The 26,789-nt window shown below is 50.7% G+C and overlaps 1 protein-coding gene across 1 annotated transcript; it reads right to left on the reverse strand.

The window, feature by feature from the left end:
• Positions 1–702: 702 nt before the first annotated feature.
• Positions 703–17,994, reverse strand: LOC115503897 (zinc finger protein 764-like). Its single transcript, XM_032591583.1, has 8 exons — positions 17,453–17,994; positions 17,029–17,142; positions 15,753–16,270; positions 8,759–8,869; positions 8,493–8,552; positions 4,904–5,231; positions 4,638–4,751; positions 703–3,855 (listed from the first exon to the last, which is right to left on the reverse strand). Exons 1-8 carry the CDS (start codon positions 17,646–17,648, stop codon positions 2,942–2,944), a joined length of 2,355 nt encoding a protein of 784 aa, XP_032447474.1. The 5' UTR covers positions 17,649–17,994; the 3' UTR covers positions 703–2,941.
• Between the last annotated feature and the right edge of the window lie 8,795 nt (positions 17,995–26,789).

Genomic DNA, 26,789 nt, shown 5'->3' on the forward strand with positions numbered 1-26,789 from the left:
AAGATGCACATAAACATTCAAAACTGTTTAGGGGTCTTTAAAAGCTCAAGTCAATACTTGTCCTTATTTTACATGCCTTGGACAAACTAGGAATGGGTCACGTGGTCATGACCTCGACCTTTCACTCTAGCTACGTGGATGGGGCTCATTTTGTCCAGTGCAGACAAGCATTTCTCCTGATGCACCAGGAAGCCCTAGGAAAACTGTCTTCCTGGCTTAAATTGTTCAGGCTCTGAGCCTCAAAGACCTGTGGTAGCAGAGAGAAAAGGGAGCTCCATCCCTGGTGGCGGTATCCATGCCAAGAAATGAGGAGCTGAGAACAGAGTGAAGCTGAGCCATAAGTTATTTCATTACACTAAAAAATTGATTAGGAGCGCCTGGGTGGCTCAGTTGGTTAGACAGCCGACTTCAGCTCAGGTCATGATCTCGCGGTCCATGAGTTCGAGCCCCGCGTCAGGCTCTGTGCTGACAGCTCCGAGCCTGGAGCCTGCTTTAAATTCTGTGTCTCCCTCTCTCTCAGCTCCTCCCCTGCTTGTGCTGTCTCTCTCTGTCTTTCAAAAATAAATAAATGTTTTTTAAAAAAAAATTTTTAATTAGATTAAATGGTGGAACGTTGGGTCACAAAGGCAGGAAGCAGAGGAGCTTGGTCTGGTTTTGGGCCCCTAAGCAAGCCTTGCAAAGTTCAAAGCACTCAGAGATAAGTAGTAATTATGGTACCTTTAATTGGTAAGCTGCGGGCAGGGTCCAGATCTGGCTTTGAAGCTGAGCTGACAACTGGTGTTGCAGGCTGGGCTTTCCCCAGGCAGTGCTGAGGGTTTAGGCAAGGGAAGGGTTGTACACTGGCTTCTCTAGGGAATTAAAAGCTGATACAAATGTAGCTCCTGTTGCCAAGGTGCTCTTTTCACTTCACGTCCCCCTTGTGACAAGGTGGCGCATGAGCCAATCCTCCCAGTAGAATTTAGGGTAAGTCAGGTCTTGGTGGGGTCCGATTTGAAGATTAAGTTGGAATCAAGTCGGTTGATTACTTCACCTGAACAGTGTCTTTTCACCAAATTTTCTACCTCTTCCTTTACAACAAATCTGGTTTCTTCCTAACGTAGGCCAGACACGACTGGGGCTGAGTTGGGTGAAGAAAGCAAGTGCATACAGGCTAGCAGAAGACACAAGACCCTGGTATTACTCCTTGAGGTGCAGGTGAAGGGTCATCCTGGCCAGAGGCAGGAACGGGTCCGCTCCTGGCTGGCTGCTTCATCACCTGGGCAAGGCTGGACTTGACCACAGAGGAACTGGTAGTAGATGGATAATGGAGTCACAGGTGATACAGCTCGGGAATAAAGATGAGCACGGTTCTCTTGGCTGCTAATCCCACATGTTCCTGGCCTGACCCCTTTGTTCATGATGGGCAGTACTTAAAAAAGAGAAGAGGCAAGCTTTGCTTCTGTTTGCCCTAGAACTCTCATCTTGGGCTGGTTTCTCTCTTGCCTTGCTCTGCTATGTGTGTTTTGTCAGTCGTCTTGTGCCTGGGCTTCACCGATACTGGGTTCCTCTGTCCCTAGTCCAGGTCATTGCTTGGGAGCCATTATAGGGAGTGAGCAGATGCCTCCAGAACCTTGGCTGAGACACCGGCAAGGAACTCAGGAGTGGTGTGGTCAAGACAGCTGTAGACCCAGAACCCTGGAATATCACTCTGTATGTGACCTTGGACAGGTTGTTTGGCCTCCCCCAGTCTCAGAGTCCCCAGATGAAAAAAGGATGGAAAAGCCAAGATCCCTTCCAGTTCAAAAAGATGACGAGGCCCTCCTCGCTGGCTCGAGGGTGGCTTAAAGCCTGAGCAAAAGGGCTCTCCCAGGGTGGCCCGAGAAAGACTAGAGGGCACATTCAGAGCCTTCCTCTTCAAACACAGGAACTGCCGGTCAGCTGAGAGTCATACCGTGGCCTGACAGAGATACCACTCGGTCTGGGGCAAAATATACAATCCTGACAGCCTCTTCCTGACTGGACTGTCCTTCCCAAGCAAGATGGTTCCTTCCTCGGGTGGTTATGAGGACAAAATGAGTTGATGGACAAGACAGTACTTTGGAAATCAGAGAATGTGATACAGCAAACATCTGAAATAAAGCCTGCTTTTACTTCTCTCCTGCCACCCTTTCACATACATGCTACCTGAATCCCTGATTCAGGAGAACATGAATGCTGTGCACCGGTTTGCAAACTCAAATGACTAGAGGAAACCAAGAGGTCATGTAAAATGAGGGGGAAATGCCAGATAAAGAGGGCCTGCTTTACCCAGGGGCATGGACAAGTAATGACAAGTGCCAGCTGATGCTAGTCAGGAGGTGACACGGAGTGGTGGGCGTGCTGGACAGCTGCTCCTAGGCTCCTGCCAATTGAGGTTTCGCGGGAGCGCAGGTCAAGTTGCCAAATCTTTGGATTTTTCAAAAGAGCCCAGAAACCTGAATTTTTGCGTGCAACATCCTTTTAAATCTTAACCAAGAATTTGGGACACTTGAAAATGCTGGTTGGGCCAAAAGTAATGTTTTAAATGTTGCTGCGAGCCAGATTCAGTACACGCCATCAGTTTTTAAGCCCTGCAGTAAAAAGACAACGGGTAGAATAAAGTTCTCTTCTACCTCAATCCTCTTGACACATCTAGGCTGAGAAACGGGCCTTTTCTTCCCCCACAGTGGATGTCTTGTGGAAGTGCTTACTTCAGCCCTAACTCAGCAAAGGGGGCTTCTAGAATCTGGGAGCAAGGTGTCAACAGATCAAGCTTGTGAAGGCCTAAGATAAGACGGTCCTCGTCCCCCAGGTCCACCTCTTGTCCAGAATTCTGTGACCTCCCTGGAGCTGCCACAGAGGTTCAAGCCCCTGAGCTAAGCCTGGGCCTCAGGCAATGCCTAGACCTTCACCCTTTGCCTTGCCATCTTACAGACCATCACCATCACCCACACTCCTGGAATATTTCCGGGTAGTGCTGGAAGCCCACAGGTGGGTCCAGCTCCCCTTGGCCAGGGGCCAAGGGCACAGGCAACCCGCCGGCACTCCGGCCCCTGTGCCCTCCAGCACCAGGCCTATGGACCCACTGGTGCTTGGCCATGGCTGACTTCTGGCCAAAGCACCTGCCACACTGAGGACAGGGGTAGGGGCGTTCACCACTGTGGGTACGCCGATGGGCTGCCATTTCGGAGCTCTGTCGGAAGCAGCGCCCACAGTCTGGGCACGGGTAGGGCTTCTCGCCCGTATGGGTGCGCACGTGGCGCCGAAGGTCTGACGCGTGGGCAAAGGCACGGCCACAGTCCGCGCAGGGGAAGGGAGTCTCGCCACTGTGGACCCGCTGGTGCTGGTAGAGGGCAGAGCTCTGGCTAAAGCAGCGGCCGCAGTCGGCACAGCGGTAGGGCTTCTCGCCTGTGTGGACCCGAAGGTGAGTGGTGAGGGCAGAGCGCTGGGTGAAGGCCCGGCCACAGTCCAGGCAGCGGTGGGGCCGCTCCCCACGGTGGATGGCCCGGTGCTTGCTCAGAGAGGAGGCCTGGCTAAAGCCCTTGCCGCAGTCAGGGCAGCAGAAGGGCTTCTCACCCGTGTGGGTGTACAGGTGCTCCACCAGGGTAGAGCGCCAGGCGAAACTCTTCCCACACATGTAGCAGCCATGACGCTGGTCTGCCCTCGGGACAGGGGGATGGGCACAGAGTGGGGGGCGACCCCGGCGAGGTGCCTTGGATGGCTGCTCCAAGCCATAAGGGAGCCCGGCAGAAGGGTGTTTCAGAGTCGTCAGCCCAGCAGGCCGAGCTTCCGCAGAGAGGATCTTCTCTAGTGCCTCAGTCCCTTCTCTTTGTCCTTTCTCTTCCTTGTTTCTGGAATCTGCCGGGAGGTAAGGGGAGAGAGAGCTCAGACTCTGGCTTGTCCTGGTCCTTAAAGCCACACCCCAAATGGTGACAGAGAAGCCTCTTAGATACACAGCCACCTTCTGGACCCACCGCTGCTGCCTCTGGGACTCGGCTCAGTACAGGCGGGGAAGCTCAGAGTGACACCTTTTCCTGAGCTGCAGAGGACAGAAAAGACGCAGAGACAAAAAAGGAAGGAACAGGGCACCGTACATTCTACCTCAGAGTTAGGGAAATGGGGGAGGGGAGGACATTTTTGCTGGATCACGGAGGAGGAGTGGATGTTTAAGGATGCTGTCCAGGCAGCAGGAACAGTACAAGAGAGGGATGAATGCGGCTGGCACTGACAAGTACACAGGGACAGGATACGGTGCAAGGATGAACTGGAGAAAGAAAACAGTGGAACCCAGACAATGGAGATGCCACAAAAATATAACCAAAAGAAAGAAAACTGAAACAAAAGGCGGCAGAGAAGCTAGAGGGTAGGAAAATGGCAGGAGGGATGATGTGAAGCTCAAAAGAGCTTAGGGACCAACAAGTGGTGAGGGGCACAGATTCGCTGGAGAGGCAGGTAGGCAGGGTCCTGCAGCCCAGCAGGACTGGGCTGAACCCGGCACCTAGGCAGAGGCCGGCATGGTAACCTCAGCTGGGAAAGCAATTCAGGGAAGAAAATGAGGAGCAGGGTAGGTGTTGGCACAGGGGAGCAGGATGGGTCAGGCCCAGAGGAGGTCCCAGGAGACGCAGAACCCAATACTTCACCTGTGTCTGCTGCCGTCAGACACTCTCCCACCTCCGGATCCCGGGCATCCGGGCCCCACAGGTCGGCCTCTTCCTCCACCCAGGAGATGAGGGCTGGCTTGGTGCCTCGGAACCCTGGGGGAGGAGAACGCAAACCCCACGCTGCCGGGAGGCCCTCCCCCTGCGGTCCCGACTTCCCAGACCTAGGGCCTCCCACTGCCCGAGCCGGCCCGGAGGCCGGGCGGGGTGGGCGGGGAGGTGGCCCAGGCGAGCAGGCGGGGCCTCACCGAGCGCGCCCAGGTGGCCGTAGGTCTCCCGCATCACGTCCCGGTACAGGGCCCGCTGCGCGGGCCGCAGACACCCCCACTCCTCCGGGGAGAAGTACACGGCCACGTCCGCGAAGCACACGGCGCCCGGCCTCCTCCGCTCGCGCCCGGCCGCGTCCGGTTCCCCCACGGGGAGCGGGGCCGGAGGCGGCGCCATGGAAAGTGCCGGGCCGGGGTCCGGGGAGCCTCCCGCGCCAGAAGCAGCCTCCGGGCCGGGGTGCGGGCCGGAAGGCCGGGAGCGCGACAGCCGGCCCCTCGAGGGCCCACCCCGCTGGCCAACGACCAAGAGCTGCCAGCCGAAGGGACACAGACCCTCGGAAAGAAATGGCGGCAACGCGCCGCGCGAACGTTGCTCCTACGCAACCGTGCCCAGATGACGCCTCCCCCGGGGTCTCCAGGTGGCTTTGTCCTCGAGCCCTCAGCCAAAATGGCCGCGACGGCTACAAATGCCGGTGAGGGTGGCCCGCTCCGCCCGGCCCACGGAGGGGCGGCGGGCCACCACTGCCCCGCATCGGTTCCCGCACCCGTCGCGCCGGGAGGCGCAGTCTCAGCCCCGCTAGGGTTTGCAGAAGGCACGGGCGCGGCGGGAGGTCCGGCCTGACCCCGCCCGCTCTGCCTTTGTGAATTCCACGTTCCTAAATGGGTTTCCACCCGTCACTGGATGACAGCAGCCTTTTCCGAAAGTTGAAAGGAGAAAAATGTAGTGGGTAAAAGAGAACCTTCTCTACTGGACGCTTGTTCGAGCCTGATGTTCTGGGAGCTTCTATTTCAGGAGATGGTGGGGGCAGCTGGGGGAGAGTAGGGTAGGGTCTGTAAAAGGTCAGAAGGACCCACTTTCTGCAAGCTTACTCTCCCCCACTTGCCCTGCAGGAGGCCTCTCGAACGTCTGTTTACCTCTAGCTCGAGCCTGGCTCATAAGCTCCTGATCACTGAGCCTCCTGCCGCCCTTGCCCTGCGTGAATGTCCCACTAACTAGCACCTTGGGCTAGTCACGGCTGCAACTGAACTCATCCCTTTGGTCCTCCAGCCTGCTCCTCTTGGGGTCTTTATCACAGCAAATGGCACCAACTCTCTCCATCATTTCTACCTTGAACCCCCCTCCCTCCACACATTTAATTGACAGCTTACTCTGTGTCGCTACTTGCCTTCATAAATACCCTTCCCTAAGAAGACTTGATCATTTTCCTTTGGTCAGCTAAATCACAGCATTTCACACACCTCATGGAAATGCACTTCCCTTCAGCAGGTCTGGGGTCTAGTCTGGAGCTTTTCTCTGCTTGCCTCCTTCCAGAGGCCTCCCTGAGCCTTGCACCCAACACCTTGTATCTGGTGGACACGTCTCCCCACATCGGAGGAGCTGGGCAAGTAGAGTTGATCACAGCAGAAAAGGGGAAAAGGAAAAGACAAAAAGCCTGGAAGAGGTAAGCATGCAGATTTGCCCAGGGACTTGACTGAGCCGTAGTTCCTCCTAGCCTCTCACACCACTGAAGGACATAAGAAAAAAACAGATTTCCATAAGACTAATGGGGTTTTCTCATCTGTCAGTGCCCACTCCTCATGGTGGTGCCTCTCACACACAGGCCTAGAAGAGCTCTGGGAGTGCTGAAAACCCACAGAGGGGTCTGGATGCTCCTGAGGAAGAACCCAGGGCAGGATTCACACCCATGTCAGCCCCTGAGGTCCATGGCACCAGGCCGGGGTCTCCTGGTGGTTCTCTGACTAAAGTACCTCCCACACTGGAGACAGGAATAAAACAGCTCGCCTGTGTGAGTCAGCAGGGAGCATGAAAGGTACTAGCTATGGCAGAAGGAGTGGCCACTCTAGCTGCAGGCACAGGGTCCCTCTCCAGGTGAAAGGTCATGGCAAATCATGCCTGCACTTGGTGCAGGGTGCTGTGTGAGTAGCAGACACTGAGTCTGGGTGTAGAGTTGGGGCTTGGGAAAGGCCTGGCTACATACAGGCACCCTTGGCCACAGGCTCAGACGCCAAGCTAGTGTCTCTCACCCCAGGGGCTCATGACATCTCCCAAATAGACTCCTTCTTCTGGCCCCTTCCAAATGTATCATTTTTCTGAGTGGCTGTTGTGAAACACAGTAGATTCAAACTCTACTCAACCTTCACAACTGCAGATGAGTACCTAGCCCCTGGAAGCACCCACCTAGACTGTGTTGGTCACAATCGAGGGGGTCACAAGTCAGGGCCATTTCTACTTTGAAACCAACCCGAAGAGATACCCTCATCCAGAGGAGCAGCTGTTACAAGGTACAGGCACCTGGGGACAAAAAGGTGAACCGCCTCCATCCGAAGCTTTAATTCATACACTGCCACTGTCAGAGTTTGGATGATTCATACTGTGACCTGGCCATGGGACCACTGGATGCCACAGTCAATTGAGAAAGAGAAGGTCAAGACTCCAGTCTCCAGTGGGTAATCATAAATTCAGGTCAGCAAAAAGTAGTAAGGAACACGTAGATGGTGTTTCTTGTTCAACAAAACATTTTCCCTTCCAGCTGGAACTGAGACATTACCCCCACCTCTCATCCTTCTTTCTCTCTGGCATCCTCTTGGGGATCCTGAGCATCTAAACCCCACAGCTGGGCCTCCTGCTCCCCCCAGGAGATGAGGACTGGTTTGGAGTCTGGGAGTCCTGGGAAAGAACCCAAAGCACTCAAGAAACAACTCATTATTTAAAGAAAACATATTGGGCATCTCTTGTGTAGCAGGCATTGTTCTAGATGTTCTGGGCGTTGGAGACGTTGGTGAACCAAGATAAGATTCCTGCTCTAAGTTTACACTAAGCTCTACATTTACACTAAGGGAGAGAGATGTCACCTATTAGCTATGGGGGCGCAGTAGGGAGACCTTCAGGCAGAGCTATAGAGCTAAAAAGCTGCAGTTGAGTCTTCCTGCATGAGACAGAAGAGCTCACAAAAGATGTTGCATTAGGGTCATCTAGTTAGATGTCTGTCCTCCAAAACACAGATTCCATGTAGCTGGAACCCATGGGATCATTCGCCTGTAGGGAGAGATTGGGTTTGAATTGGAAGAGGAGATTAGCATGCCACGGGCCTTCACGCTATGGTACACAGGTTCTGAACTTTTTGCGTAAGTCCTGGGGAGCCACTGGAGGTGTCGGGCAGAAGAGGATCAGTTATAAGTTTCAGTTAGGCCGATCTGGCGGGGATCACGGGAAACGAACCCAACCTAGGGGAAAAGTGGGGGCGAGTCTGGCACCCAGACTTACGCATCTCACCCGCCCCCTTCCCTTGAGATGCGGGACGACCAGACCTCACGGAGCACACCCAAGTAGGTGTAGGTCTCCCGCATCACGTTCCAGCACACGGCCGTCGGCACGGGCCAGAGACATCCCCATTCCTCGGGGAAGAAAATACGCGGCCACCTTCACGAAGTTCGCAGCCCTCGGCCTTTTCTCCCCTCCTCCTTCCTGACCGGCCTTAGCGGGCACCTCAGCAGGGCGCCGGGAACTTGGCCAAGGACGGAGTCGGGGTCCCCACCCCCACGCAACAAGGAGAGACGCCCGGGATTCCACCTCCGGGGAGCTGGGCTCTTCCGGGCCTAGGCGGCCGGAAGTAGCCTCGGCGGGGCCGCTCTAGGACGGCGAGAAACGGTCCGTTACGCGAACTCGGTGGTCCCAGGTCCGAGAAAATGAAGGCGCCCTCAGAAAAGATGGTGGCACTCCAGCGACTTCCAGTTTTAGAGCGAAGCATTTAATAGCGTCATTATGGGTCTGGTGGTAATAACCTGGTGTATTCCACCCTCGAGTTGTCTTCTGTTCCGCCAGCTCTCTTGGGAGACCCTCTTGCCCATAGTTAAGATGGCCGTGGCCGCTTCGGCGTCTGTGCTCCGGTTTGGCGAGGCAAAGGGGAAGAGGATCCGGTGCGTGAGCGCCGGCGGCGGCCCGGGGTCCTACGGAGGGAAAGGGGGCCAGGACTAGGGGCTGCCGGCCTGGCGACCTTCTTCCAATCCGGGTCAGAAGGCCCATTCCGGTCTTACAAGAAAGATTATGTTTAGCAAGTTAGTTCATTGCTCAAAAATAATTTTTTCATTTGCAAGGTACAGCATGATATTCTGTGACGCCTCCTCACCGTTTCTTAAATGCCTCCAGATATAGCCTGTCAGTGGTATTTCCATACATTTGCTAGGTCTTTTTTTTTTTTTTATTAAAAAAATTTTTTTAATGTTTTAATTTATTTTTGAGAGAGAGCGCGAGCAAGCAGGGGAGGGGCAGAGAGAGAGGGAGACACAGAATCCGAAGCGGGCTCCAGGCTCGGAGCTGTCAGCACAGAGCCCAACACGGGGCTGGAGCCCGTGAAACGTGGGATCATTACCTGAACCGAAGTCGGTCGCTTAACCGACTGAACCACCCAGGCGCCCCCATTTGCTGTGTCTTTAACGGAGGACACTGGGCCAGATGCCTCTGGATGCCTTAGAATTCAGCTATTTGACTGAAGAGGAAACAAACCTAGTTGTTCCCAAGGTCAGGCAACCCTAGTGACTCCAGGTCTTGAGACTCCTACTAAATTCGAGCCTCTTCCACCATCTCGCCCTGCTTCCTCCAGGCCTGTTCCAGAAAAGCAGCTGAAGACTTTGAATGTACTGACCCCTGCTGACCTACTGAAAATGAACAGCATTCTCCATTTAAGTGAAGACTGTATAAAAAGTAGATGAGTTACTGAAAGACATGGCTCAACTGTTGTTTTTTAAATTTTTAAATATTTTTATTTATTTTTGAGACAGAGACAGAGCATGAGCAGGGGAGGGGCAGAGAGAGAGAGGGAGACACAGAATCTGAAGCAGGCTCCAGGCTCTAGGTTCTGGGCTGTCAGCACAGAGCCTGATGCGGGGCTCGAACTCGCGGACTGTGAGATCATGACCTGAGCTGAAGTCGGCCCCCCAGGCGCCCCTCAACTGTTTTGATACTCCAGTTGAAGGTGCCCCTGGATTTCCCAAGCCCAGGCTCCTCTAAGAGAACAATGGCAGCCTGTACAGGGGCTGCAGTGGGTTCTGTGATAACGACTAAGACATCAATAATGTTACTTTGATCACTTACTGTATGCCAGACTGTTCTAAGTGCTTCCTCCGGTTAACTCATTTAACCCTTACAATCCCTCAAAGATAAGTGCCCTTCTGGATCAGGAAGCTGAGGCCCGAGGGGTGACCTTGCCCCAGGCCACACAGCTAGTAAGTGGTGAAGCCAGGATTCAAACCCAGGCAGCCTAACTCCAGAACTCATGTTGTAATGCCTCAAACAATTGAACGTACAACCTCAGCAACCAGAGAGAGGTAGGGTTTCAAGCCAGGTGACCAAGATGCAGTTGTAATGCGAGGTAGTTAGGAGGGCAGAAGGGCTGTTTCTGGTCGCATGTACAATTCCGTACTGTCATATAAATGTAAAGAGGAAAAAAATGACAGGTTCTGGTAAGTATTGAAAGTAAGTAAAAGGGTTGCATTTAAGGGTCATGTCAGGGCAAAAAATATACATGTGTGTCATTCAGGTGTTTAGGAGGTATGTGAAATTGCTCTGGAGGAAGGGTGACAGGCTTCCCAAAAGGCACTCTGTTGCACCTGTCACCAGTGGGCTCCTCTTGCTTAGGCCCTTGATGGTTTGGGCCTGGGTCACCTGGCTGGTGTCTGGGCTTCCAGCTTTTGCCTGTCCCATCCATCTGACACTGCAGCCTGGTGTAGTGAAAAGAGCAGGCTCACCCACTGAGAAATCGAGAGGTTTGGGTTCCAAGCCTACCTCTGCCCCTAATTCAACTGTGTGATCTTAAATAAGGTCTTTAAGACCGGGCCTCAGCCTTTCTCAGAACATATTCTGTGGAACAGTATTTACAGGACAGCTTCTGGAAAGAACAAGCATTCTTCCCCACACCCCTCCTCAGCAAAGAAACGTGTTCCACCCACAGCTTCCTAAACTTTGGAACCAGCTCCCAAGCGCTCCCTTCCAGCTCTAAAATGCTGCAGTCCACCCTGTCGTTGCCCCCACCCCCCACCCCAGGGCCCCCCCAGGAACTGGCTCCTCCATCCACCTCCTCACTCAGCCAAAACCTTATCATCATTCCAGGCTCCTCTGATGCCTCAGCCCCCACATCCAGCCCACAGACAGGTCCTGTCCTTTTAACTCTCAGTGGTTACCTCTGGTCCTTCTGCTACTCTCCATTTCTACTCTGCTTGTCCCACTGCAGCCCATTCTTAAGGCAGCCAGAATGGGTTTGCAAATCACCTCACCTTGACACTCTACTTACAACCTCCCAGTGGTGGGGCATCTGGGCGGCTCAGTCGGTTAAGTGTCTGACTTCAGCTCAGGCCATGATCTACGGCTCATGGGTTCCAGCCCCACGTAGGGCTCTGGGCTGACAGCTCAGAGCCTGGAGCCTCCTTCGGATTCTGTGTCTCCCTTTCTCTCTGCCCCTCCCCCCCATCCTTCAAAAATAAACATTAAAAAACAAAACAAAACAAAAAAAAACCTCCCAGTGGTTTCTATGAGGTCCCTAGAGCAGTCAAATTCATAGAGCAGGTGGAATGGTGGTTGCAGGAGCCTGGGGAAAGGAGTCGGGAGTCAGTGTTTAATGGGTGCCGAGTTTCAGCTGGGGAAGATGGAAAAGTTCTAGAGAGGGATGGGATGGTGGTGATGGATGCACACAATGTAAATGTGCTTAATGCCACTAAACTGTACACTTAAAAATGTTTAAAATGGTAAAATGTGTATATTTTATCACAAGGCAAAAAAAAAAAAAAAGAAAGAAAGAAAGAAAAAGAAAAATCATAACCCAGTGGCTTCCCAATATATTTAGAATCAATCCAGACTTGGCACCGTGGCCAGCCAGAGTCCTGTGACCCACTCCCTTCCCCCTCCTCCAAGCTCACCTGTAATTCTTCTCCACTCAGTTCCTCCATCCAGCCACCAGTGTCCTTTCTGCACCTCACCCAAACTCATCCCTACCTCAGAGCATGGCGTCTGCTATTCCGTCTGTCTGGGAACCCCTGCCTGCCCCCGACTCCCAGCCTCTGAAACCCTGCGCTCCCCCACTCCCACATCCTGCCACTTGACCCCTTTCCCCTTGGTTCTTTCTCATCGTTTGGAACTCCGTTCAGAGGTCTCCTCTGTACCAAGACCTGGCCTAAGTACCCATCTGCAACAGGCACTTTGAGCACATCTGTCTTAGTACCTTTGTAGTACTTGTTATTTAGTTACAATACCTTGTCTTACTTAGGTACTGGCTTATCACTTGTCTCTCCCCACGCTTCTCAAAAGTAAGTTCCAAAATGGTTCCTATGTCTGTTTTCCCTGCTGTATCTTGCACAGAGAATAGTGCCTAGTTCATGGCAAATGCTTACTATTTGTTACTTGTTAAATGGATACATGAGAAAGAAAGCAGACAGCACTCCCTCTGTGCCGTATGCTGGCCTGGGCCACTCTGTGTTTGATACACTGTGCCTGGTTCTGCTCCTCCCTCCCTGGTGGGGCCTCTTCTCTCCAGCTTCCCTTTCTCTTTGACTCATCCCTCTCTAGGACTGGTCATCCCTTGGCCTCTACGCCGTCCCACTTGCTGCCTCCCTTGCTCCATGTCTCCGTGCTTGAACCCTCTGGGGCTTACTTGTTCATAGCTCATATTGTCAGTCACCGAGCCATGCAGATTCTATGGCAGAAGCCTCTCCTGAGTATCTTTCTCCCCAATTCAAAAGTCAGCAAAGCAGAGCAGCTGCAAGAAAAAGTCTTGCTGGGGGCACCTGGGTGGCTCAGTCGGTTAAGCTTCTGACTCTGGGTTTCTACTCCAGTCAAGACCTCACAGTTCGTGGGATTGAGCACTGTGTCAGGCTCTGTGCTATATGGAGCCTGCTTGGGATTCTCTCTCACCCTCTCTGCCTCTCCCCTACATGAAGTCTCTCTCTCTCTCTCTCTCTCTCAAAAATAAACCAACCTAAAAAAAAAAAAAAAAAAAAGGAAAAGAAAAAGAAAAAGTCTTTAGCCTGATCGCAGCTCTCGCTCACCTTTACCTGGGAGCAAATGCCGAACAGATTCCTAGTCCCGTCTCCTTACTCACACTCCACACTGTTTTACAAAGACATCTTCAGACAGCACTAGTCAAATAGCCCTGCTCCTATTCAAGACCTTTCTATGGCTCCTGAGTGCCTACAGGGTAAACCCCAAGCCCTCCTGCTGGGATCTGTGACCTTCCCAGGTTACTGCAGGTGTCTTCTATGACTCTGTACCTGGTTCTTTACCTTCCACTCAGGTGGAGCCCCTGACCACTCCCTATACATGCCTCGTCTGGTTGATATCTTTCCCTTCCTTCAAGGCCAGTTTGAACCACCTCCTCCAGGAAACCTTCCTTGAATCAGAAGACCTGCCCAGGTCTCCTCCTTGCCCTCTTCACATACTATTTTGTGTTATTTTGGAATAACAATAACCACTGTTTATTAAACTCTAACGTGCCAGGTTCTCTTCTGTATTATCTCATTTAAAAATTTCTTTTCTTGGGGCGCCTGGGTGGCGCAGTCGGTTAAGCGTCCGACTTCAGCCAGGTCACGATCTCGCGGTCCATGAGTTCGAGCCCCGCGTCGGGCTCTGGGCTGATGGCTCGGAGCCTGGAGCCTGTTTCCGATTCTGTATCTCCCTCTCTCTCTGCCCCTCCCCCGTTCATGCTCTGTCTCTCTCTGTCCCAAAAATAAATAAACGTTGAAAAAAAAAATTAAAAAAAAAAATTAAAAAAAAATAAAAAAAATAAAAATTTCTTTTCTTAATGTTTATTTATTTTTGAGGGAGAGAGAGACAGAGCGTGAGCAGGGGAGGGGCAGAGAGATGGGGAGACGCAGAATCCGAAGCAGGCTCCAGGCTCCAAGCTGTCAGCACAGAGCCTGAAGTAGGGCCCTTACTCACATGCTGTGAGATCATGACCTGAGCCAAAGTCAGACGCTTAACCGACTGAGCCACCCAGGGGCCCCTGTACCCTCTCATTTAATCCTTACACCACTCTTATGAGGTAGGTGCTTTTATTATCCAGGTTTCATGGATGAAGAAACTAAGGCACATGAGAGGCGGGGCAAGAAGTGACTTGCTAGAGACTGCACTGCTATAAAGCAAGTGAGTCAGGGTCCGAACCCAGACAGCCTGACTCCAGAGACCATGCTCTTAACCTCTACTCCATGCCGTGCTGATTTTTATCCTTTCTATGAAACAAGGCTGCCTTTGCCTGAAAATCTCCCTCCCACACACACCAATTCCTACTCTGCTCTATTTCTACTCTAATTCCTACTCATGTCATGGGAAGCACAACCATCTCCTCCAAGCTGCATTTCCTGGTGTATCACCAGCCAGGATGGGTTAGGTGGTGCCTCTGGGCTTCCTCCATCATAGCCCCAATCACTATCTTCCCACATGGAACTTGGGACCTGAGTCCGAGTGAGTCTGAGTGTCCCTGGAGCCCAGCACAAAAACCCACAGAGGCCTCATAGGGTGTTTGCTGAATGAATGAATGGGATCAGCCCAATTTATCCCAGAATTCCCTTACCACCTAGCAGTCTCCCACAGAAGCCACTCAACATATGGCCACTGAATGTTGATGGCACTTTCTAAGTGCAAGGTCACCGGCCTTGATGGGACTCTGTTTCCTGCTGAGACTCCCCCAGGAAGGCAGGGCTAGGCCTCTGCCCAGGCCTTTCTCATCTCAGCCACACCTGAGCCCCTGATCTGTTTTCTGTCCAGATAGGACTGCCCATTGAAAGTGGTAGATAGGAGCGCCCGAGTGGCTCAGTTGGTAAAGCGTCCGACTCTTGATTTTAGCTCAGGTCATGATCTCAGTTTGTGGGATTGAGCCTGGTGTCAGGCTCTGTGCTGACAGCATAGAGCCTGCTTGGGATTCTCTCTCTCTCTCTCTCTCTCTCTCTCCCTTTCTCTCTCTCTGCCCCTTTCCCACTCGCTTGCTCACGCTCGCTCTCAAAATAAATAAATAAGTTTTAAAAAGAAAAATAAAGTGGCAGATTTCTAGGCACTGTGTCAGTTTCCAGCTTTGCTGCCTTATAGCAGTGACGCTTTGAGAAAAATCACTTTTTCTCTCAGAGCCTCAGTTTACTCATCTGCAAAATGTGGCTGCTGATATCCATGCCCTGCCTCTTTAGCAGGCTTCTTTACATTTTCTTTAAAATGCATAAAATATCAACAATAATTTGTTCTTCCCACAAATGTTTATTGCACAATTACTATGTTGTACATACTACCTTGTTAAAATTTCAGCCTTCCCAGTAACCCTCTGAGGTAGATATTATGAATCTCTATTTTACAGGTGAGGGAGCTGAGGCTCAGGGATGGCATGTGACTTACCAGCTGTGCCTGGGGACAAGTTGCAGAGACTAGATCCGTGCATCTGTGTTCTTTCCACCCACTTCACTTCCCAGACTCCCTGCTGCTGTCAATTAGCCAGGGCTTCGCCACCCCCTGGGGCCTCCCCAGGCCTTAGTCCCCTCAGCATTTGCTTCCTCTGTAGAGAAGCAGCAAGGGCTGGTTTCTGAGACCGCAGAAAGATCTCGGTGGCATGTGCTGCTGAGATGAACACTTTGAGAAGTCTACCCTCTTCAGTTTTTCAGAAAGCCTGAGAGGGGAGTAGCGTCAAGTTTAATCTATTTGAATCTTTACAGGCACTTTTCTTTTTACAAGTTTGAAAACTTGAGGGATCCTCAAGGGAAGCCCAAGGGATGAATTTCTGGTTCCCAAATCCCTGACTCAGGAGCCTCCCTGGGGGGCCCAGGCAGTCCAAGGTCAGGCTCCACCCCAGCCTGCTGGAGCAGCTCACCCGCACTCCTCAAAGATGTCCGGGTAGTGTCGGAACAGCACCGGCGGGTCCCGGTCCCCCCGCACCGGAGCCCGAGGCACAGCCCGAATCCCAGGCCTCCGACCCCGCCGCCCCCCAGAGCAGGAGCGATGGATCCACTGGTGGGCTTCCACAGCGAACTTCCTCTTGAAGCGCATGCCACACTCGGGGCAGGGGAAGGGCCGCTCCCCTGAGTGCATGCGCCGGTGGCTGACCAGCAGCGAGGGGTAGGTGAAGCGGCGGCCACAGTCCGCACACACGTGACGCCGCTGGCTGTCCTGAGTGTCCACGCCGGGCACCGGGACCGAGGGCTGCACACCTGTGCTCTGGTTCCAGGCAGTGTTGGCGGGTTGCTGTGCTCTTGCCGAAACCTTTCTTACGGTCCAGTCAGGGTTGTGTTTAACCAGGTCTTTAGAAGGCTCCTTCCCAGGAGTCTTTCTGGGTCCCTTGGTTCCTGGCCCTTCCTCTGGTGCCTCTTCCTTCTTGTTTGGGGTGCCTCCTGGGAAACAGGAATTAAGATACGTTTTAAAACACATTTGCTTCCACTGTCTCAGGTTATAGGATTCTTTTACTTAGGAAGTGTCAGAAAAGTACTGTCCAGCGATTAAAACACAGGCTTTGAAGAGTGACTTATCTGGGCCTTGGTGTCTCAATGTAGCAAATGGGATTCAAAGGTTTCTTTACTTCATAGGGTCGCCGGGAGGATTAAATCAGTAGAAGCATGTTAAGCATTTAGCAAATGCTCAAGAAAACAGTAGCTATTACTGTTGTGTTTTCTCAATTTTTTTTTGTAGGGTAAGACTTTTACAGACAAGGAAACATTTGCACAAGAGCATTCGGCTAGGGGATGGTGATGGGGGGGAAACCAAGTTGTTGATTACTGGGCATTTTCTCTTGTACCACTTTGCCTTGTGTGAGGAATGTGAAAGGCAGACCTGAAGCCGCTTCCATTCCTAGGGGTTTTTAATTGTTCTTGAAAAGGGAAGAATGGCTGGTGTTTTCTCCAAGTGGGACCTAGAAACCAGAGTCTTGGACTTGGGCTCCTACTTCTCCTACTCTGGTCCTAACGTGACTACTGTCCCAAGTTCTGAAAATTTTGTACCAGGTCTGTCTTCTTTCCTCTTTAATATCCAACATTGGCAGTCTCTTTAATTCCTTTAGGGACGCTGGCAGTGGGGATTCAAAAGAAAATTCTGTGAAACAGGAAGCCCTGGAGCGCCAAGTGGGGGGGGGGGGGGACTTGGGACAATCCCTCACCTCTCAGAGCTCCTCCCAGGCTTTCCCCCTCCTCAGGATCCTGGGCGGCGGGACTCCAAGCCTCACTCTCCTGTTCCATCCAAGAGATGAGGGCTGGTTTGGGGCCTGGGAATCCTGGGAGAGAACAGGGATCACAGTGCTGGCCTGAGAGGCTGTCCTGGGAAGATGGCATCCCCCTGCCAGGGTAAGGGCACCTCCTCAGAACTTATGCTCAAGCTGGACAAGTTCTGCAACGCTCCTGCTTGAAGGAAGCGGATGCCGGATGGAAGCACTCCCTAACCTGAAGCCCTGGGAATGGAGGTGGCTGTGGTGCTGTTGGTGGAATAGTGCGGGATTAGAGCTCACAATCCTCTCGGTCCTCACGTCATCTCCCCTGTGAACCCCAGTGAAGGAGGAGGGGGGGGATTCTGACCCGGGGCCTCACCGAGCGCGCCCAGGTGGCCGTAGGTCTCCCGCATCACGTCCCGGTACAGGGCCCGCTGCGCGGGCCGCAGACACCCCCACTCCTCCGGGGAGAAGTACACGGCCACGTCCGCGAAGCTCACGGCCCCAGGCTTCTTACAACCAACCCCGGTATTCCCCGGTCTCAGCGCCAGGAGCGGGGCTGGGGGGGGCGCCATGGGGCCTCCCGGCCCCGAGCAGCGGCCGCCCTGTCCCCCAGGCCACTGCCTCCCCGCGCGCGGCCTCAGCTTTCGTCGTCCACAGGAAGGGCTCCGGAGGCCGGGGCCCCGCCCAGCCTTAGCGTCCGGACGCAGTCGAGGGCACCGAGGTAGCAGGGACTGGCTGCTAGGGATTCGGGGGGGGTGTGATGGGGACAAACAAAACCCCTCGGTGTTTATTCACTTCATGGCAGCTTGGATTTAGACAGCCGGGTTAAGAGACCCGGAAGGTGTCTTCAGAAAATATGGCGACATCCTGGCTCCAGTTGTCTCTGGATTCTTTAAGAGCGCCATTCTTTGATCATATCAAACATGGCGCCTATCTGGCTTCTCTGGCCTCAGCGGCCACTTGCCCTCAACCACAATGGCCGCTGCAGGTGGAGTGGGAGAAGAGATAGGCGGGGCGGGGCGGAATAGGAACTGGGTAGAGGTGGGCTGAGGGGCGGAGCCTTCCTGCCTTCAAGAAAGATGGACGGACGGTGGCTTCCAGCACCGCTCTTTGCCTGCACTGCCAGGCGGCCGGTGATTGGTTCCAAGAGCAGGAAGAGGCCGCACCGCCCGGCCGGCCGGGCGAGTGGAGCGTTGGAAAGCGCCCCTGGGTCGGCTGGTTGTGGAACCTCTAGCGGCCCTCGGCAGGTGTGGAGCTGCGCATTGTGTCCTCGACGTTGTCCCTCCTTGCCTTCCCGCGGCAGGATCTGGAATCCGGTCCCCAGCCCCAGAGACGCAAATGCTCTGGCCAAGCCCTGGGGTACAGCCGAGGTAGAAACCAGGTACACGTTTACCGTTGGGACCACGGCTGTGGATCGCGCCCGACTCCTTGCATCGCGGGACGGCTGTCAGTCTCTGGACTGGAGCTCAGGGGGAGAACTTGGTTGGTGAGGTTGGAATCGGAATGGGGACATTTTTAATTACATTTTAATTTTTTCCAAATTAACTAATAGTCATGGTTTTTAAAAAGTAATGCAAAGGTTTTTAATGAAAAAGGCAGCTCTCCGTACACTTTTCACTTTGTTCCCTAAAGACCACTTTGAACTCTTTTGTTAATTTGAATTATATTGTACATAAAGTAAAACGCACAGCTCTTCAATGTAAAATTCGCTGAGTCTTGACAAATGCATACAACCGTGTTAACCATCACTCAAAACAAAATATACATCTTAGATGTCACCCCTGAATGTCTCCTTGTACACACTTTCCAGTCATTACACAATTTTTGATTGTGGTAAAATACAGATAACAAAAACTAATTTTATACCTTAAAATTTAATAGCATTTAGTACATTAATAATATGCAAACATTAGCACTACTTTCATCACCCTTAAAGGAAACCCCCAACCCTTTGAGCAGCCACTCCTCATTCTCCCCTTCCTCCATCCCATGGTAATCACGAATCTTTCTGTCTCTATGCATTTACTTTTTCTGGATATTTCACAGAAATGGAATCCTGCAGTCTGTGGCCTTTACGTGTCTGATTTCTGAAATTAGCAAAAAGTTTTCAAGATTCATCGATGTAGCATTTATCAGTGCTTCACCCCTTTTATGGTTGAATAATACTCTACTGTATGGATATAGGTTTTCCCTGCTATCTGATAGTAGAATGTTTCTATGAAACCTTTCTTTAAAAAAAAAAAAAAAAGGTTTTTTTTACATTTATTTTTGAGAGACGGAGTGAAACAGAACACAAGCAGGGGAGGGGCAGAGGGAGAAGGAGACACAGAATCTGAAGCAGGCTCCAGGCTCCAAGCAAGTGCTCAGCACAGAGCCCAGTGTGGGGCTCGAACCCACGAACCATGAGATCTTGACCTGAGCCGAAGTCGGTCACTTAACCAACTGAGCCATCCAGAAATGGTGTAAAGCCAAGAAACAATTACCATTAACTTATATGGAAAACTTTTTTTTTAACATTTCCAGACCCCAAAAATAACCTCTCTTAGGCTTTACTTATACCGTAGGACGCACAAAATAAATCTAGATCAAGAACAGATACTCACACAGTTCAAAGCTATAGTAGCTTGATGCCAAGGGGCTGAGTGTAGTTCCCTGGGAAGGAGCTTGGTGGGGCCACTCTCGCTGCTTGGGGTGCAAGCTGCCTCTGTAAAAGCAAAAATTCTTTTTGGCTTTCTTTCAGTTAGTGAAAACAGGTACTAATGTAGGTTTTTTTGTGTTTTTTTTTAACAAATATTTCAAATGGTTGTTTATTTTTGAGAGAGAGATAGAGCACGAGCAGGGGAGGGGCAGAGAGAGAGAGAGAGAGAGAGACACAGAATGTCAAGCAGGCTCCAGGCTCTGAGCTGTCAGCACAGAGCCCAATGCAGGGCTTGAACTCATGAACCGCAAGACCTGACCCGAAGTCAGATGCTTAACCAACTGAGCCACCTAGGCACCCCTTAACGTAGGTTTTTCTTAAAGTGAAGTGGCCTAATGGGAGCTTTTGAAAAGTGAGGGGACACATGTATACCACATTTTGTTTACCCATTCATCAGCTGATGGAAATTTGAGTTGTTTCCACCTTTTGTGTTGCTGTGAACGTTTGTATAAGGCATTTTGTTTAACAGCTTTGAGATTAAATTAGCTCAATAGATACCTCTTGCATTTAAATTGTACAGTTTAGGGAGGGGAGGGTGGGTGATGGGTATTGAGGAGGGCACCTTTTGGGATGAGCACTGGGTGTTGAATGGAAACCAATTTGTCAATAAATTTCATATATAAAAAAAAATAAAAAAATAAATTGTACAGTTTAATGGGTTTTGGTATGTTACATCATTTTTTTAATTGTAAAATACTCAAGATATAAAGTTTGCCATTTGAACCGTTTTTAATTTTACAGTTCAGTGGTGTTAATTACATTCACAATGCTGTGCAACCATCACCACTATCTACTCCCAAAACATTTCCATCACTGCAAAAGAAAACCGGGAACCCACTAGGTGGTCATTCCCCGTTCTCTAGCCTGGCTCCTGGTTAAGTTTTAACCTGCCTTATGTGTCTATGCATTTGCCTATTCTAGGTACATCCTGTAAGTGGAACCATATAGCATGTGTCCTTTTGTGTCTGACTTATTTCACTGCCATCGTAACCATCCCCGCCATCCTCTCTAGAACTTTCTCATCTTCCCAAACTGGATTGATACACCTTTTTTTTTTTTTTAAGTTTATTTATTTATTTTGAGAGAGAGCGAGCATGGGATCAGGGGAGGAGCAGAAACGAGGGGAGAGAGAGAGAATCCCAAGCAGGTTCCACACCATCAGCGCAGAGCCCAACTCAGGGCTCGAACCCATGAACCACGGAGATCATGACCTGAGCCAGACACTCAACCAACTGAGCCACCAAGGTGCCCCTGGATCAATATACTTTTAACTCTTAGCCACTTCTTCTGGAGCTTTCATTTTTAAAAATATGCTTTTCTTACTGTTCTTGATAGACTCATTTTAGAAATTATTTGTGAGCATTCTGCAATGATACTTGTTTGGTTTCTAGCCCCATTTTGCTCACCTTTTTTCCAGACGTGAGGTAATAAATTTGTGAAATTTCCTATACATGCTGTGATTATGTTTCTTTTCTGGTCAGTGTTTGCTTTTTTTTAAATTAAAATGTATTTGACATATAGCACTGTGTAAATGTAAGGTGTATAACATGTTGATTTGGTACATTTACATATTGTAGTATTGCCATTGTCATTGTTTGCTTTTAAAAACTTTTTTTTTTCAATTTTTTTAATGTTTATTTATTTTTGAGAGAGACGGAGAATAGCGGGGCAGGGGCAGAGAGAGGGAGACACAGAATCCAAAGCAGGCTCCAGCTCCGAGCTATCAGCGCAGGGCCCAATGCAGGGCTCAAGCCCACGAGCTGTGAGATCATGACCTGAGCCGAAGTGAGGCACTTAAACCAACTGAGCCACCCAGGCACCCACTTTTAAAAACTTTCTAATTATATTTCCTTTCTCCTTGCATCATCTGCCCTTTCTGCTTCTTTAAGTTGTTCTGAACTACCAGGGATAGCATCAAACCTCAAATTCCCATCCCCCCCCCCCCCCCCCCCCCGGGAAACCTCCCTCCTCCCTCCTTGAGCCCTCAAACTGGACTGGGCCTTAGCTGTCGTCCAGGGTCTTACTTCCCCACTGTCCTGGATTGTATCCTCTGCCTCCTAGATTCAAAATCCTCCTAGTTTTTCAGCCGAGATGGATCAGCTTAATGGTTTGTGGCATTGGACTACAGATACTAGATAGCTTTATCCCATTGGGAATATTCCTGCAATCAGGCAGGTGCCATTTGGTCCTTGGATTAACAAAACCCTCCTCTCTGTTGACGGCAGTCCACTGTCTGGTCTTGGAACCACTCCTTGCTTGGCTGCCCTGCCTGGCTAGCACCTGCTGTCCCCGCCCCCCCCCCCTTGTGTTCACAAATTATTCATTGCTGCCCAAGCTAGTGCCTTTTTCCGTCTTTGTATTTTCTTGCCCCACCTTTGCTGGTTTTCACCGGAATACTTCTGGCTTTTGGTGTGCCTTCCACTGATATCACCTCAACAGTTACTTGCTTATTTTATAATTTTTTTAAACTTGAGTCCCGGAGTGGCACCTAGGTGGCTCAGTCGGTTAAGTGTCCAACGTTGGCTCAGGTCACAATCTCACAGTTCACGAGTTTGAGCCCCATGTCCGGCTCTGTGCTGACAGCTCAGAGCCTGGAGCCTGCTTCAGATTCTAGGTCTTCCTCTCGCTCTCTGCCCCTCCCCCACTCATGCTCTGTTTCTCTCTCTCTCTTAAAAATAAACATTAAAAAGAATTTTTTTTAATTTTTTTTAACCTTTATTTATTTTTTTGACACAGACAACGGACGGGAGAGGGTCAGAGAGAGCGGCAGGCACAGAATCGAAAACAGGCTCCGAGCAATGCGCACGGAGCCCGACGTGGGGCTCGAACTCACGGACCGCGAGAGCTCGACCTGAGCCCGAGTCAGACCCGCAACCGACTGAGCCACCCAGGCTCCCCAAGAATTTTTTTTTTTAATTTAAAAAATAAACTTGAGGGGCACCTGGATGGCTCAGTTGGTTAAGCGTCGACTTCGGCTCAGGTCGTGATCTCATGGCTCGTGAGTTCCAGCCCCGTATCAGGCTCTGTGCTGGATCCTGCTTCGGATTCTGTGTCTCCCTCTCTCTCTGCCCCTCCCCTGCTCACTCTGTCTCTCTCTCTCTCTTCCTCAAAAATAAACATTAAAAAAAAAAACAAATCAAACCTTGAGTCCTGGAGGGGCCTCACTGCACTCACAGTGATGAATAGTGTAGAAATAGAGTAAGGAAAAATGTGCCTCCAGATAGGAGTCTCCTTCCAAGCAGAGAATCAACTTTACCTAAAGAGAAACTAGAAAGGATTTCACCTGGACCAAAAAATACTTTTGTGTACTCACGTACAATGTTATAAACCACTTCTTTTTGCACGAGGGATAGAGAAAACTTAAGAAGGAGATAGAGCTAAACAATAAACTTGGGTGTTAACTAATCGGATTGAAACACACCTTCAAGACTAAAACTGTGCTCCATCATAAGTGGCTGAGGTCATGTTGTTTTTCCTGCCACACATAAAAATACAAAGATGCTCTCGCTTTCAAAATGTTTTGATTGCCCACTAACATGTTCCAGAATCTCGATCACATAGGACTATGAGAATTCATAAAACATGCAGGAGATAGCTTTAGTTATAACAGAACGCCGAAGTTTTTTGCGTACAGCTCAGCCTTATGTTGAAGAGCTGAGGAATGATGGGTAATGAGGTCTGCAACTTACTGTGAAATAAAATACGACACATAAATGAACGGACAGGGGCTAGAGAGATGGATCGACATGTGATAAAGCGTAATTGTAGAATCTGGATTAATTGTGGGATCTAAATGATGGGCATGAGTGTTTACCATAAAATTCTTACAACTCTTTTGAATGTTTGAAAAAATGTCATACAGTGACATGAGGGCACTCAGTCACTTCAGACTATGAAGACATGCTAGGTGCTTTCACGTTTTATCTCCAACAACCCTGTGAGGTTGACAAGTGAGACAACTGAGGCTTAGAAAGGTTGAATGACATGCTTAAGGCCCCATAGCTAGTTGGGACTGAGCCCAACCTGGAATCCAGGTCTACCAATTCAGGAGAGGCTATGTGGTGAGGTAAAATAACACCCAGTTACAATCATTTGGGGGTGGGGGTGGGGGGCTCCTGGGTGGTTAAGCGTCGGTTAAGCATCCAACTCTTGATGTCGGCTCAGGTTGTGATATTGTTAGTCATGGGTCGAGCCTGTGTCAGGCTTCCTGCTGAGCGTGGAACCTGCTTTGGATTCTCTCCCCACCCACCCCCCCGCCCCTCCCCCTGCACATGCTTTCTCTCTCTCTCAAAATACATAAACATTTTAGAAAATAATCATTTTTGGAACCCATGGGTTTTGAGAGCAGTCTTTTGTTCAAAGAGCTATTTGAATCCCCTGGCACCATGCCTGGCATGCAGACATGCTTAGTCCCATCCACTTCCTTGCTTATTCCTTCAAGAGTTTCCTAATTGAAAATAGGGCTAGCGGATCTAAGTGGGTCACAAAGACCCCTTTTAACTGTTGACACATACAAACGTTACAGTAAAAATTAGACTGGAGATACTAGGCCTTGATTTCAACCCTTATCACTGGTAATTTACTCTTTCTTTTAAACAAAAGTCCCAGCATTTTGTTTCTGTCTGCTGTGGTCCAAGAACACATCTTTATTCAGAAGGTGTAAAATCCAGAGAACATGCGAATATCTGAAGAAAAAAAAAAAACATCGTAATCACTAATTCATAAAAGAGGGAAAAAAACCTTTCAGCTAAGCGTGATACTTTTGTGCGCTATGTACAGAGTGAGCACAGGACAGGGCAGTTTCCCAGCTGAAGCCACTGTTCCCCTCCCTGTCATCACCTTTAGGCCCTTATGACCAAAGAGTGCCAACAGTGGCTTGACACTGCATGTGTCTCCTTGCCAAGTGTCTCACCTGCACTGGCTAAAAGAATCCTTGGATGAGCTTCCCCCACTGGGGATGGGCCCAAGGTGTGCCCTCTATTTCAGAGGGTCCTCGGAGAGGGTGCAGGCTCCTTCCATAGGCTCTTGCGTCCAGGGGATCTCATCTCTGAGGAACATGAGAGCTACAGTACAGAAAGCAGAATGCTCTAAGGGAGAGAACAACCCAGGGGGAAAAGCTAGTTAGGGAAATGATTGGCAGTGAAGAAACTCCACGTGGGACTTGGGAGCAGAAGCCTCAGAAAATGGGTTCGGCCCTCAAGTGGCCTTTAATTCCTGCCTCCTTCCAAGGTACCAGCTTGCCCTCTGAACTCAGAGCTTTGTCTTCCTCAAATGCCTCCTTTCTTTCCACTCCTTATCCCCCAAATGCATAAACTTGGCCTTTTCCCTTCCAAAGAAAACTCTAATCATCACTTGTGAGCTCCATCACCCACTTTCTTGAAATATACCTGGAAAGTACCGGAAATGAACTGGAGGCCTCCCAAAACAGGGATCGGCTCTGAAAGCCCTAACACAGGCCACTGCTCCCTCAGGCTCTCGCCAGAGCGATAGATCCACTGATGGGCTTCCAAGGCATACCTGCGCTTAAAGCCTTTCCCACATTGTGGGCAGAAGAAGGGTGGGCTATCAGAGTGAATGTGCCGGTGACTGAGGAGGAGAAAGGTATAGGTAAAGCGGAGGCCACAGTCCACACAGTGTGTGCGCCTGTATGTGTGCACCTGAGGATGGCCAGCCAGCAGGGAGGTGTAGGCAAAACAGAGGCTGCAGCTGGGACAGCTGTCGGGGCTTCTCCCCCCTGTGCTTGCGCTGGTGGATGGCTAACAGGTAGGGGTAAGTGAAGCAACTTTTGCAGTCTGGGGGGGGCTTCTCCCAGGTGTGAGCCTGCCTGTGGATGGCCAGGGAACCCCTCTGGTGGAAACGTTGCCCACAATCAGGGCAAGAGTGGGGCTTTTCACCTGTGTGGACGAGCTGATGCTGGAGCAGATGCTTGCACTGGGAGAGACGAGTCTGGCATTGGTCACACCGGAAGGGCCGCTCCCCAGGTTGGCCAGGAGGGAGGGGTAGCTGAAGTTGTGGCCACAGTTTGGGCAAGCGTAGGCTGATTTGTGGGTTGTACTGTCCTTGAACCAAGGCTAGATTGGGCTCTGCCCAGAGTCCAGTAGAGCTCTGGGCAGGTGGCTTTGTGACTGGGGCCAGGTGGCCTGCTGGATGGTAACCACTCCTCGAGAGACACTTCCTCATGTGCCGTCTCTCTGTTTTGGACTCTTGTTCAGTTCTTTTTCCTCACTGTCATCCCCGGATCCTGAGACAGGATAAAAGATAAAACTTCAAACTTAGCATATTCCATATGGTGGCCTGACCTGGGAAGCAGCATGAATGTCTGAATATACGGCAGTCTGCTGGACTGGGGCTCTTCGAGACTGGGGCCTCATCAAACCCAGAAAGCTAGCCTGGAGTAAAAGCAAATTTCATCATCTGGACGGTGTTAACACATGAAAGCTCTGAAAACTGGAGATAAACAGAGGTGAACCCCTACTCTGTCAGGCATTGAGGGTGGTGATGGTCTCAGCCTTTGTGGAGCTTACAACCCTGAACCTATTTATGACCCCTTTGCAAAACAGCCACTAAATGACCTCCCTTGGGCCATCCCCAGTAAGGGGATGTCATCAAAAAGTCTACACTTGGACTGTACTCCGGGTTCCACAGGAAGACCTGGGAACGAGCATTTATTATGACGTGACGGCAGAGAAAACATGTTTGTTTGTTTAATGTTTATTTTTGAGAGAGACAGAACATGAGTGAGAGAGGGGCAGAGAGAGAGGGAGATGCAGAATCTGAAGCAGACTTCAGGCTCTGAGCTCTCAGCACACAGCTGAACTCGAGGCTGGAACTCTGAACCAGGAGATCATGACCTAAGCCAAAGTCCCACACTTAACCGACTGAGCCACCCAAGCACCCCAACATGTTTTATTTTAGAATCTCTGATGAATGACATTATCCTTGCATTGAGGTCCACATATTAATACCTAAAAGGAACATTTATCTTCATTTTATTACACAAGAAAAATCTAATTAG

This window comes from Lynx canadensis, chromosome E3 (genome assembly GCF_007474595.2).
Source record: "Lynx canadensis isolate LIC74 chromosome E3, mLynCan4.pri.v2, whole genome shotgun sequence".
In the NCBI taxonomy this organism is placed as follows: Eukaryota; Metazoa; Chordata; class Mammalia; order Carnivora; family Felidae; genus Lynx; species Lynx canadensis.